General features: G+C 34.6%; 2 protein-coding genes across 2 annotated transcripts; both read right to left on the bottom strand.

Moving 5' to 3' along the window:
• Nucleotides 1–3586: 3586 nt before the first annotated feature.
• On the bottom strand, nucleotides 3587–3988 carry LOC108212498 (uncharacterized). Its single transcript, XM_017384221.1, has one exon. The coding sequence runs from the start codon at nucleotides 3986–3988 to the stop codon at nucleotides 3587–3589; it is 402 nt and encodes a 133-aa protein (XP_017239710.1).
• A 5206-nt stretch (nucleotides 3989–9194) lies between these two features.
• On the bottom strand, nucleotides 9195–9602 carry LOC108212497 (uncharacterized). Its single transcript, XM_017384220.1, has one exon. It carries the CDS (start codon nucleotides 9600–9602, stop codon nucleotides 9195–9197), a length of 408 nt encoding a protein of 135 aa, XP_017239709.1.
• Nucleotides 9603–14144: the final 4542 nt, after the last annotated feature.

Genomic DNA, 14144 nt, shown 5'->3' with positions numbered 1-14144 from the left:
GTTGGATCGTCGAAAATGAATTTAAAAAAAATAGAATTCGTATTCAGGACAACACTGCTTAATTAGACTACATTCTTGGACCGCTTTGACTATTATAAACTCACACCTTCTAAATATGGAAATTTTTGAAAAAAAATTCTTATTACTAAATTTGATAGATATTAACATCCGTACGGTTGGATCGTCTAGAATGAATTTTAAAAAAATAGAATTTGTATTCGGGACAACACTGCTTAATTGACTACCTTCTTGGACTGCTTTGACTATTATAAACTCACACCTTCTAAATATGAAAAGTTTTGAAAAAAATTTCATATTACTAAATTTGATAGATATTAACATCCGTACGGTTGGATCGTCGAAAACAAATTTTAAAAAAATAGAATTCGTGTTCGGGACAACGTGAGTTAATTGGACTATCCACTTTGACCACAAATGACTATTATAGTTTAGTTATGCAACACACAACATAAATGAAAGGTTGGTGGAGTGGTGTGTAACATGTTTTGATACATGAGAGGTCAGGGGTTCAATTCCCTTGGCCTTAAAAAATTTTCAAAGATTTTTATATCAAAATGGGTCAGTAGGACCCACTGCCACGTCACAAAAATGGGTCCAGAGGTGGGCCCCACTGCCACGTCAGCCTCTAGGGCCCATTGCCACGTCACCTGAATGGGTCCAGACGTGGGGTCCACCGCCACGTCACCTGAATGGGTCCAGAGGTGGGGCCCACTGCCACGTCACCAAAATGGGTCCAGCAGTGGGGACCACTGCCACGTCAGCACGTGGGACCCACTGCCACGTCACCAAAATGGGTCCAGCAGTGGGGACCACTGCCACGTCAACACGTGGGACCCACTGCCACGTCAGCAAAAATGAGTCCAGCAGTGGGACCCACTGCCACACTAGCACGTGGGACCCACTGCCACGTCAGCAAAATGGGTCCAGCAATGTCTACTGCTATAATGCAACACTACAAACTCCTATAATGCAACGCTGTTTGAGTTCTGTTGCAGAAGATAGAAAACCAAGGGTCTATTGCAATACTTTCCATGCAACACTAGGAATACGCGTTGCATATGAGCACTTATGGCGTAGTGTATAAAATAAAATAATATAATATAAAATAAAACGAACACACCTATTAGATGGAGAGGAATGTCCTGATTTGATTAACTCTTGTTCCTAATGAATCAATTGCTGGGAACCAAATCTAATCCCGAGTATGTACACATGCATACTCAGGCTTGAGAGTTGGTCTTTTTTACAGAGTATTGCTTAATCTTCAAAACGATGAAACTGTTAGTGAAAACAGTCCCTATTAGATGGCAAGGAGCCTTTATGAATTGTTCAAATTTAATAGATTTAAGTGTGATCTCCGAGCTATGCTGGAGGGACCAGACTTGCCGTCATAATACTTGATTGGAAAAAAGATACGTTAAATACATATGAATAATTTACATATACTGTACCTAAATGTGATCTCCGAGATATAATGTTTTACGAGGTAGTGCATATTCCCCTTGCAGGTTGTAACCCTGTTGTAAATTTGTGTGGGCAGTTGGGAATTTTTTTAGTCTTTTCCTGTACCGAGTCATGACTAATGCTTGAAAGCTACTTATTGCAATGCTTAATTTTTAAATATGCAACTCTGGATCATCCATTTATGGTCAACTCAATTAACTAATATTCTCTCTGTCAATGTTATTAATATAGGCTATTAGGCTCTTTGGGTATAATTCTGAGGTTCTTTAAAAATCAATAAACACACATCAGTGTGATGTGTAGTTTAGCTATAAGTGATTGAAACCTTTTTACCGGATTCATAATGCTCACATCCGTAATTTTATTTATGCCACCATTTAAAATTTGATTTCATAATTACTATATATGATCCTTTAGAAGCAACAATAATAATTAACATTACAACTTTAAAAATATGCCGCTTATGATTTATGATTGTCTTTTCTTCAATGTACAGGGAAAGGCCCCCGCTGAAGATGATGGCAACAATGACAAAGACGGGGACTTTGACGAGGATTGGAGCACAGAATCTGAAGATGGTGAAACTCGGCCACCACCTAATGTAAGGTCTAAAGGTGGCCCGGTGATCAAGGGTTAATTTCCAGTATATAGTTGGTTGAACCTTGGAAAAAAGTCAAACAAAACTTTTGCTTAACTATGTAGTACTAAGTTTATGGCAGACTTTTGCTTAATTATGTAGTACTAAGTTTATGGCAGAATGATTGGTACCAATGGATGGCCTTAAGATACTTTTGGCGCCAATGATTGACCTTTTTGATATAAAAACTTTAGTATTTTATCTAATATATATTTTTTGCTGCAATTGATTTTGGATGGAGTTTTGGTTGTATGATATTGACAGGTTTATTTGTATATAATTTTGTATGCCAGAATAATGGCCGGGAACTGGAAAAACAAAATATTTTATATTAAAACTGCGGTTATTTACGACAGAAAAATCTGTCACATTTTATGGTTAATAATATGGGCATTGGGGTCCACATGATAAACATACGACGGAATATTTTCGTCGAAGATTACAGTCCTGTGGCTGAACTAACGACGTAATATTTCGTCATATATTGTCGATAAGCAGTGGGCCCACACTTAAAATACGACGGTTTTTTCGTCATATGCTGTAGTTGATGAATTGAGTTGTGGGGTCCACGTGGCTGAATTTACGACGATTTTTCCGTCATAAATAGGTAGGGCCCACGATGTAAATACGACGGATTTGTTCCGTCATATATTGTGATCTAATAAAATTGAGCAGTAGGGTCCACATGGCTGAACTTATGACGGAAGTGATAACTTGCGACGCAGTTTGAATTACCGACCATTTTTAAAACTTCAGACGCCAGCAAAAGCGACGGAAACTTTCCGTCATAAATGACACTAATTACGACGGAATAAGCGGAAAAAATCCGTCGTAAATGGCCAAAATTGGTGTAGTGATATGAATGTAAAGTTAGATCCCTGAATAGGAGAATATTAGATATAATGATCTTGATAAGCCCTATTTCCAACACAATGAGATTTTGGAAGAATTAATCACTTAATTTTTAAATTCAATTTTTTACTATTTTGAGATTTTAAGAAAAATGATCACTTTAACACTGAATTCGATTCTCCGCTTTTTCACCACTGAGTATACAAGACAAATGACAACATGATCATCCTTGCTAACCAAGCCCAAAGGATTGAATGAGTTTTGTGGTATTATATCTAGGCCCATTTGTTATATAGTTTGTGTTTTGCAGCTTTTTTTCTTGATTGTCAACACACAAATTGCGGTCACAATACATATCTGAATTCTTAAGGCCAGAATATATTGTTAATTACCCTAAGGTTTCAGAATCGGCAAAATATAATCAAAATTTAAACGTCTTCCCACCAATTTACATTGAAAATGTTAAAGAAAATAAACAACCATTGAAAAAGTGTTAAGTAATGCTTCACATTTAATTTACACGTTCCCCGTCATAAGAAAATGAAATTCACAATCTGAAATAAAAAAAATAAATGAATGGTAAAAAGATGAAACAAATGAAAATCACAATAACTAAGTGCATTCACGAGAAGCCACAAGTGATTTGTAAATCTCCAGAACTAGTCTTTTATCAAACTCAGCAGAAGTGTAAGAACCAGTTGGAAATTGACGACCCATTGGAATCCTCTTACCCCCGAATACATTTGCACTCTGGTTTTTCGCCAAATTCAGCATCATATTCACATACCCTGTCTTCAGCTTCTTCCATAGTCTCGAAGGCGATGATAACACCCTCTTGAACCTCATTTTCGGGACAACCCTGATCCTCCAAGCTCGTCGAGGGCTGCCTCCTAACCGGACAGTGTCCATGTTGTTCCGGTTTGGCCCCGACCAATTGATTCTCTTGTGGCCCTTTCTCGTTCTCTGGAACCTCTTCATAGTTCCGTTCAAAGGGTTTGATAAAAGATATTCCATTGTTACAAAATAAAATATACGAGAGAAGAAGTGATGACTACCGGAATGAGTACTGTGGTAGAGGCACTATTTATAGCACTTGATGCAAAACATAATTCGCAAAGGAAGAGCGGGAGTAAAAAACGTGTAACATATTTAATTCGGCTTCCAACAAATCGAGACTAGAATTGGTTGTAAGATATCTTAACGGAATATAATCTAATAATCTGGGGAGTATCTGCTAGTCAACAAACGCTAACTCTATGTGGCGAACAGCATAGCTTTATGTGTGAAAAAGATTTGCAAGGAATATATTGGATTCCACCACTTTATACTTATGTGTGTTTTTGTGTGATTTTGCATTCGGTAATTTCAGAGTTTGAGGGTTGCACGTTTAGGAGTGCTTGCTGCCATTCTGAACATATCTGCCGAATGCTTTAAAAGTAAATCCAGTAATCCACTATGGTGCAGTCACCATGTTTATAAGTTAAAAACCAACCAAAACATGTAGTGAAAAACACTTTACTGATAAACGGAAAAAATTAGCATCTTGTGTATCATCTGATGTTGCAGTCCCAACTTGTTTTAAGAATTAACGAAGATATTTTAATTTCGACTAATCTCGAATTATGACTAAAATTGATCGTTAAATATCTATGCGAAGGTTAATATCAGACACGACTCGAAACCCGATCCGAATCCGACCCAACCCGCAATCTGATTTATTGAGACAAAATCTGAAAGTGGCTCGAAAATTAAGAGATTAACCCGAAATGAACCGAAATTATAATTTCATTTTTCAAAATTTCAATTTTCAATTTTATTCAATTTTAAATAATTTTAGTTTGACTTAGATTGATCAGTTGCTAATACGAACATGACTCTCGTTACCTGAAATTGCATGTCCCTTAATATGAAAAGCGGTTTCCAAGTTAAAAATGACAATTATTCTACGGAGAAGCTTGGCGGTTTCCTTTGGGTTAAAAATGACAATTATTCTACGGAGAAGCGCCGTGTCACTAGATCAATCTTAGTATCTGTGCCAGTATAGTGTTGATGCATGCATCATCAAATGGGACAACGAATTAGCTGAACCAAATATTTAGACAGAAGGTTAGGTATCTGAAAGCAATCTCGAATGATTTTTTACGTCTTATTTTATTCATATCGTATTTTGTCGTGATATTATAATGTAATGCTAATTACTGATACTAACCTTCATTTTGTATGTTCATACAATAATTAAATTGTCTGTAGTTTAGCTTTTATATGATAAAACTAATAATAAAATTTATTCGAAAAGATCACGGAGGAGATAATATTTTCATATAAAACAAAAGCACATGCTTCTTGTGGGACTGTGAACAGCTAAAATATTAAGTAAAAAGAAACAGAGCGACAAACATTAACAAATTCACAAAATACACTACTTTTGATGATTATGTGGTTGATTAGAACTGTTTTGATGATTATGTTTCTATTCTTGTAAATCTCGTAGCCGTGGTACAGGTATGGAGTAATGAGATAATATGTGGTTGATTAGAACTGTTTAATTAGAGGGGTTAATTCTGTAGTTATTTATTTACGATTGTCTCTAAATGTAATTTTTGAATAGTCTTTCGATCCGGATCTCATGGATTCTCGTTTTAGATTTATTTTTATGTGTGTATAAATATAATAGAGAAGAGAAATATATTGTGAAATTAATTATATATATTATTATAATTATTTGGAAAGCTTATTCACAAGTCGTGGACGTTATATAAATAAGGATATAATTAAAACAACCTGTCTTCCTTAAATAATTGTTATTATCTAAATCTGATTCTAATCTAATTTAATTATAAAAATTGGTCAATATTAATCAATTATTAAAATAAATTTAAATTTAAATATCAAAACATAATTCTAATACTATTCCTGATTTTGATATTTTAATGGGTTATTTAAACAAAAGATCATCTTTTTCACAGTTTTGGGGCATGAGCCATTTTTGCCTTTTCATATTCTTCCAATATCATTTTCTCCTTGCGGTTTCGACTAGTCTTGTACATATTTATCATTAATTGTTTTCGGTTTTAATAAATGTGATCTTGTGCTTCGATTTTTGATTTTAAATTAGTCATGATTTTTGCAAGATTTCTCAGTCACAAGTTGCAATTTATGACTAAAATTATGTATGATATTTTAATAATGACATTTGATTTTATTATTTTAAAGATCTGTCAACAAAAGAGCTCTTAATAATATTTGTACATTTGTCTTATTGCAGAAACAAATATTTGTTAGAAGACTTGGGCTCGAACATATATGCTCTAATTACCTAGATATATATTTTTTTTGTATTCCATGTAAAATAATTATCATAATATTATTGTGTACGTACAAGATACCTTCTTCCGGTGACCACACCACGAACCAAGGAGCTCAGCTGGCTAGCGACACCAAGTATTTAGCTCATTTACTTGAAGAGTGCTTTCTAAATCCGGCCCATTAGGCATTCGCATCTATGTCATCAACTTTTTGATGATCACCGAATTATAAACACTAGTACTGCAGTGCCTTTTTATTTCTCTGCGTAAAAAATAGATCAGTTGCTAATCATATTGTTACGGCGTTGCATAAGTGTTTCATAATCCAAAAGATGTCTTAACAATATGATTAACCAGTATCATATCAAACTAAAAGAACTTAAAAGACATCCGGGCAAGAAAAAGCTACTCCATATATCTCAACTTACATCAGAAAGCATAAACGGTTCTCTTGCAGATCTAGCACAACTTTACAGCACCAAGAAATATGATTATTTCACCACTAAGTCACTAAACAAGCTAGCCAGTAAATATACACTTGACAAATAATTCAACACAAAATAAAAATCTTATGTGATCAATTAACTGGTAGCCATTTCACGAGAAACCGCAAAGGACTTGTAGATTTCCAGAAGCAGCCTGTTATTGAACTCAGCCGTGGATCTTGCAATCGGAAGGTGACGAGCCTTCGTAATCCTCTTCTGTCCATGCTCTCCTGCCAATTTAAGCAACATGGTCAAGTACAGATTCTTGAGTTTCCTCAACAGCTTCATCGGTGATGATAAAACAATCTTCACTCTGCGAGCCGAAGCTCTGATCCTCCATGCACGCACGGGGCTCCCGCCTCCTAGCCTCGCCGTCTTCATCTTTCTCCTCTGCCCCCCGTTTAACCGGACGTATCGCGATCGGAATAGTCTTCTCGGGGTGAACTTCAGGCTGCCATTCATGTAACGCGATGAGATTTCCATTTTATTTGTATCAGAAAGAGCGAGAAAGATGAGAAAGTTGAAGAGAAATAACTAATAAGTGAGTTAAAATATGATAAGCTTCGGTTTTATATATAATTATAGGGTTCGATGGCTAGGCGCAGTGTAGAACAATTTATTGTATTAAATATATTTCGTGCAAGTTCATGTGTTAATTCCATTAGTATATAATATGTGTAAGTCGTCATATAAAACCTGCGGTCAATAAAGACGCCTCTATTGAAGACAAGTCGCTTGAGTGCTCGTGGCTTTCATTATTTGTTGGCATGCATTATGTAGCATGTAGTCTGTCGAGTATGGAATGGAGCGGAAAGAGATGGGGTTTGGGATTATTCATTGGCTGCTAGCTAAACTCAGAATATTGTTTAAGATGCATTTTGTTTGATAACAAATAAAATGATAACGTTGTATTTAATAATAGCATCTCAAGAAAAATATGTATAATGGTTGGTTACATTGATTAGCTAAACTAATTATATAAATTTTTTGCTAAAAATACATGTATGTGCTCCAATGAATTATATAATTGTGTTTATGTAAAATTATATATAACGGCTCACTTGCTAAGGATGGAGTTCTATAATTTTTAGATAATTAATATCTATAAATACCATCCAGACGCCACCTAGATGTCACATAAAAAATTATAGCTAAAGGCTTTTTGGGTTGGAGATGTTCTGATTCTTCTTATTATCAGTCACAGACTAATTAAAAGGCATGCATATACTGTACGAGAAATGGAAATGAGTAAATGATAATGGGATTAATGAGAATAAAAATGATGCCAGAAGAATGAAATTTTATTTTATATAATTAAAGAATATAATTAGAATGCTAGTGCATGAGATCAAGATCAATATGCCTCCCTCTGGGTTCTTCTCGGAAAATTTGAGTTGCGGTAACTGCTACATTTAACTTAACATAACATTCAATATTAGCTTGTTTTAAAATTAATATATCAGAATATATGACGGTATATATATTTTTAATAAATACATAGTAGGAGATATTTGATTCGGGCATATTAATATTATCATTGAGGTACGTGGAACTGTGTTTTTAAGCATATGTACAATTAGCCATTGCTGTTAATCATCTGTCTTATGCTAGCTGGCAGAATATATCCGTGTGGTACACAAGGATTAAATTAACAATTAATTTAAGTTTGATTCGCATAACCACAGTTCAAAACTTCAGAGACTTGTTTATTCAAAAAAAAAAAAACTTCAGAGATTTGTATATATTATCTGTCAGATATCAGTATCTTGATCCACAATATAGAAAAATATATAAATATATATATACCGTGATGTCGGACTTCCTACCATCTAATAATTCAAGTGTCTTGATTTGTATGGATAAATAAATGAATTTGAAATAGCGGAAATTTATTTGTTCAATTTCGTATGGGTTTTATTCGGCTAAAACAACAATGGTGACTGTGTTCGTGGTGATTGATGCAGCCATTTTTAACTCCATAGAGCCTGAATTTGGATCCACCACAATTATTTTCCTAGCAGATGTAATATTAATTGCAAGCCGCCTCGTTATATTATTAATTCATTGCTAACCCGTCAATTCTTTCCTTTTTGTTGACATCACGTCAAATTATAGTACTTTAATCCATCGAACGAAGAAAAATCAAACATGTCATATGATTCGAGTCATGATAATAACCATACGAAACTTCGACAAAAGCAAGCCCTACAGCATATTTTAAGTCTAAGATTTATGCAGCCTTGTTGCACAGACTTGAAGACCTATTCCACCAGATCAAATACATACAAAAATATTCACATGCACAATATAGAGACCAAGCAACAACGAATATCGAAAAAAATATTTGTTCAAATTTCATCGTAGGAAATAGAATATACAACCACCTCGTTTTGCCATTTCCTAGCCGCAAAATGAGTACTAAACATAAGTTCAATTAGTAGCCAGTTCATGAGAAGTGACCAAGGACTTGTAAATTTCGAAAACGAGCCTATTATCGAACTCAGTATTACTGCTACTAACCCTAGAAGATTGACGAGCCTTTGGTACTCTTTTCTCTCCGAAACCATTTGCAGAACTCGAGCTTCCGATATTAAGCATCAAGTTCATGTACCGGTTCTTTAGTTTCCTCCATAGCCTCATAGGCGACGATAATATTAACTTAAACTTCAATTTTGGCACACTTTTCATCCTCCAACTCCGCTTGGGACTACCTCCTAGCGTTACTGTCTTCATGCTCTTACGACGTGCTTCGAATGTTGCGTTGTATCCCGTCGGGCTGGACTTACGGCGATATCTTTTGGAGCTTCCACTCAACGAGCTTGATGAAAATATTTCCATTAGTTTTATGATGATTAGGGACGTTTAAGAAGAGCTGTTTGTTTTGTTTTGTGCTGCAGAGATGAGATATTGTTGAGTGAGTGAGTGAGTTTTGTAGAATGAATCATGTGTATTTATAATACGGGTCTTGGCTTGGTGTTTGCTTGGCAGTTTCGTATAGTCATGGTCGCACCAGAAGGGGTGTTTGACTATGACTATTAGGATTATTTACTTTCGCACATGTCATATATTTTGCACTTGCGCCTTAGAAATTCAATTAAAGGTACCGGTGGAGGCTGAATTTATTACATGCAGCTTTTCAGGATCAAGTTTCTGGAAACTGATTTTCAAATTATCTTTGTTTTGCTAAAAGTGTAAAATCAGTACTTTCTATCAGTTGTATACCTTCCTTCTTGGTATGTATTTTGATACTTCTATAAAATATAGTTGTGTATATTTTTTTAAATTTTATTTTTTAAAAAAATTTAAACATCAAATTTTTATTCAGGGAAAAACAATTTTGAAAATATTATGAAACCATCCCTTAAAGAACCTTAAAAAAACATGCCAAAAATTAATGTATACAATTGAAGAGGACATACGGAGTATTAATCGGATCATTGATTGAAAATGAAGAATTTTAATAAAAAAAATTATAAATATTTTTTTTAAAATTAAGTCAAACTACTATGGCTGCCTTCACCTTCTCATTTGTTCTCAGGATTATTTGAAACTTTCGCCACTAAACTGAGGTCTACAGTTTTAAACTAAGAAACATATATAATTCTTATGCCTAAATCTTAATATTTATACAAGAGGATAACAAAAAAAAAAGAGTTTTATTAATAATATCAACTGATGTTTAATTAGATATGAAAAGAAATGAGTTTTTTTTTAAGGAAAGAATTGATATATGAGAGTAAGGTACAGAACAAATGAAGAATTCTGAGGTACTGAAAGAGTATAAGCATGCATTTGGATTTTCATTGTTAAAACAGAAAAACATGGATAATATATGTATAAACATATAATCTACATAACTGAAGTATGATACTGTTAGATTAATGAAAGCTATTAAGAGAGTACTGGACTTGTTCTTATCTTTTGACCGCACGGATGTATAGTGAAGTACCCAGCCTTTGTGGTATTGGTCAATGCTAACAAATTTCAATCATTGTCCATTCAGTGCATTCACAAACTTTGCGGTTCTTCATCGATTTTTTAATATATATATTCTCTACTTTCTCTTCCCTCTGCTTGGTCTCCTCGCTAATTTTCTTTCACAATTTTAATTAAGTTTCATATGTCCACACAATTGGAAGAGTCAGCAGACCACAAAGACTTGAAGCTAATGGGTCTAAGTCATGCTTTTTAGCTAATCGAATAGTTAAAAATTCACCGATTCATTGTAAAGAAAAAAAAAACAAGAAGAAGAAGGAGGAGGAGGGAGCGAGCTCAACCCTTACAGTACCGAATGATTTTTATAGAATAAATAAATGGGTCTAAATATAAATGATCCGATAAATATATGTATATTAAAAAAATGGTTTATAATTACATGATCCAGTAATTACTGGCTGAAACATTAAGCTATTCATACACAACCAAACTAATTTGCGGCCAATTCATGAGAAGTGACCAAGGACTTGTAGATTTCGAAAACGAGTCTGTTATCGAACTCAGTATTACTGCTACTAACCCTAGATGATTTACGAGCCTTGGGTACTCTTTTCTCTCCCAAACCATTTGCAGAACTTGAGCTTCCGATATTAAGCATCAAGTTCATGTAACCGTTCTTTAGTTTCCTCCATAGCCTCATAGGCGACGATAATATCAATTTGAACTTGAATTTTGGCACACTTTTCATCCTCCAACTTCGCTTGGGACTTCCTCCTAGTGTTACTGTCTTCATGGTCTTTCGACGTGCTTCGAATGTTGCGTTGTATCCCGTCGGGCTAGACTTACGGTGATGTCTTTTGGAGCTTCCAGTACTCAACGAGCTTGACGAAAATATTTCCATTAGTTTTTTGGACGCAGAAGAGTTGTTTGTTTTGTTTTGTGCACAGCAGAGATGAAGAGATTGTTGAGTGAGCGAGTGAGTTTTGTAGAATAAATCGTGTGTATTTATAATACAAGTCTTGGCTCGGTTTTTGCTTGGCAGTTTCGTATAGTCATGGTCGCACGAGAAAGAGTGTTTGACTATTTTTCTATTAGGATCGTTTACTTTACTTTTGGCACATGTCATATATTTTGCACTTGGGCCTCTAGAAATTCAATCAAAGAGCACCTGTGGAGGCTCATATTTTTTACGTGCAGCTTTAGGATTACGGTTTCGGAAAAATGAGCTTCAAAGGAAGTTATTTGTTTTAATTTTTTTAGAAGTGTATAATCACTGCTTGGCAGTGTTGCGAAAAGCGGGAATCGGACTTAATCGATAAAGTCACGGAACAAGGATTAATCGGTGATTAATTAAAATGATCGGGAATTAATCGGATTAATCAGTGATTAATCGGAGATTTAATCGGTTCGGCGAGCTACAGAACAAAGATTAATCAAGGACTAATCGTGATTAATCACCGACTTTTAGAACAGAGCTGTTTGGTACAGCATTCTATCATATTCCTTGGATAAATATGGTTAATTATATCAAAAGAATTTTAATATAAAATTCTATTTCTCGAGCCATGCAAATGTCCACGCGCAGATAGAAAATATCATCAATCTATAGGTCTTTTTGGTGTGTCCATGAGCACACACTAACAACTATTCCCTCCATCCTTCCTATTTCTTTACACTTTCCTTTTTGGGGTGTCCCATCCAATTCTTTACATTTCAAAACTTACCAAAAATAGTTAATGGGTCCCACCACTTCCCCATTTTTCTTTCCTTTTCACAGTACTTTTACTCCACTATCTTTTTTTTTATACATTAAAAATCAATGGGTCCCACCACTTCACCCACTTTTCTTCCTCTTTTCCACTACTTTATACATATTTCTTAACCTCCGTGCCCAACCCATTTGATAAGAAATGGGAGGACGGAGGGAGAACTATTTATTTAAGTTGGAGATTTTAATTAATAATGATTTTTTACCGGCAGGGAGACCATCATCATTAATGAGATTGGAGCCATAAAAATGCACCATTTAGCTAAAAAGTGGTTTGTAGTGTGTCAATAAACACACACTAGAAAATCTGATCTATTATTAGTTCTGCATTTTCATTATCACTCCGCCCTAACACATTGTACATCCATTATTTACACGTATGTTAAGACTTATAGTTTCATAATATTTTTTTAATTTTTTTTATTTCTTGAGTTAGAAGTCTATTTAGGATTCTATTGCAGATAAATTATTGGTCTTGTTCTGATAAGTGTCTAACTAACTGTCTATGTATATTTTATTAAAGTACCCTTTATCTTAATTGACTGTGATCTCTAAATTTACTTCACTACAATATTTATTTGTAGTTCAGGTTTTTCTGATCGATATGTGTCTTTTATTAACGTACCAGTGTGAATACCTTATATTATTTTCAGTGATATAAATTTATTTATCTCATGTTCTATAATTTTATTTCCATCACTTCTTATTACCGCATAAAGGATAATATTATTTTATGCATAATGAGAATTATCGGATATATGATAGAAAAAAAAAATGTAACTAGACTTTTTCTTACTTTTAAGGACACAGTAAAACTGTAACTAGTTCTTTTGAGTCGATGCTTACAAATGTCAACCATCCACCAGTAACAAACTTTGCACCCGTTCACCTTTAATTCTATCCCCCCTGCTCGGTCTCCTCCCTAATATTCTTTGACACTTTTTAATTAAATTTTGTACTATTTCCACAAATGTGGAAGAGTAAGCTGACCAAAGATTTAAAGATAACGGGTCTCAGTTGTGTTTTTTAGGTATATTATAAACAAATAAATCCATCTCTCTGTCAAAGGAAACAAATGTTTTCCCTGAGCAAATATCAGGTTTTCGGCCTTGTAGCTCAAATTTCACTAATTCATTGTAAAAAATATAGAATCTCAACTCTTACGGTACCAAATTAACGAGGACCGAATGATTCATATATATAGAAGAAAAAGAATGGTTCACGATTTACATGATCCAGTATTATTTATTTTATACTATAAGAAGATAAAATGGTTCATAATTCACATGATCAGTAACTGACAGGAACAAGCTATCCATACACAACCAAACTAATTTGCGGCCAATTCATGAGAAGTGGCCAAGGACTTGTAGATTTCGAAAACGAGTCTGTTATCGAACTCAGTATTTGTGCTACTAACCCTAGATGATTTACGAGCCTCGGGTAATCTCTTCTCTCCGAAACCACTAGCAGAACTCGAACTATTTAAATTCATGTCTCCATTCTTTAGTTTCCTCCAAAGCTTCATCGGCGACGATAAGATTAACTTGAACTTCAATTTTGCTACACTTCTGATCCTCCAGCTCCTCTTCGGACTAGTTCCAAGTGTCACTGTCTTGACGCTCTTACGTCGCCCGTCGAATGTTGCGTTGTATCCTACTGGTCTTTTGCGGTTA

Source organism: Daucus carota, chromosome 3 (assembly GCF_001625215.2).
Source record: "Daucus carota subsp. sativus chromosome 3, DH1 v3.0, whole genome shotgun sequence".
Lineage (NCBI taxonomy): Eukaryota > Viridiplantae > Streptophyta > Magnoliopsida > Apiales > Apiaceae > Daucus > Daucus carota.
This window is presented reverse-complemented; position numbering and strand designations above follow the sequence as displayed.

What these genes read in the sequence shown, in the direction of transcription:
- LOC108212498 (XM_017384221.1), bottom strand. Translation starts at nt 3,988, where the DNA reads ATGGAATATCTTTTATCAAACCCTTTGAACGGAACTATGAAGAGGTTC.
- LOC108212497 (XM_017384220.1), bottom strand. Translation starts at nt 9,602, where the DNA reads ATGGAAATATTTTCATCAAGCTCGTTGAGTGGAAGCTCCAAAAGATAT.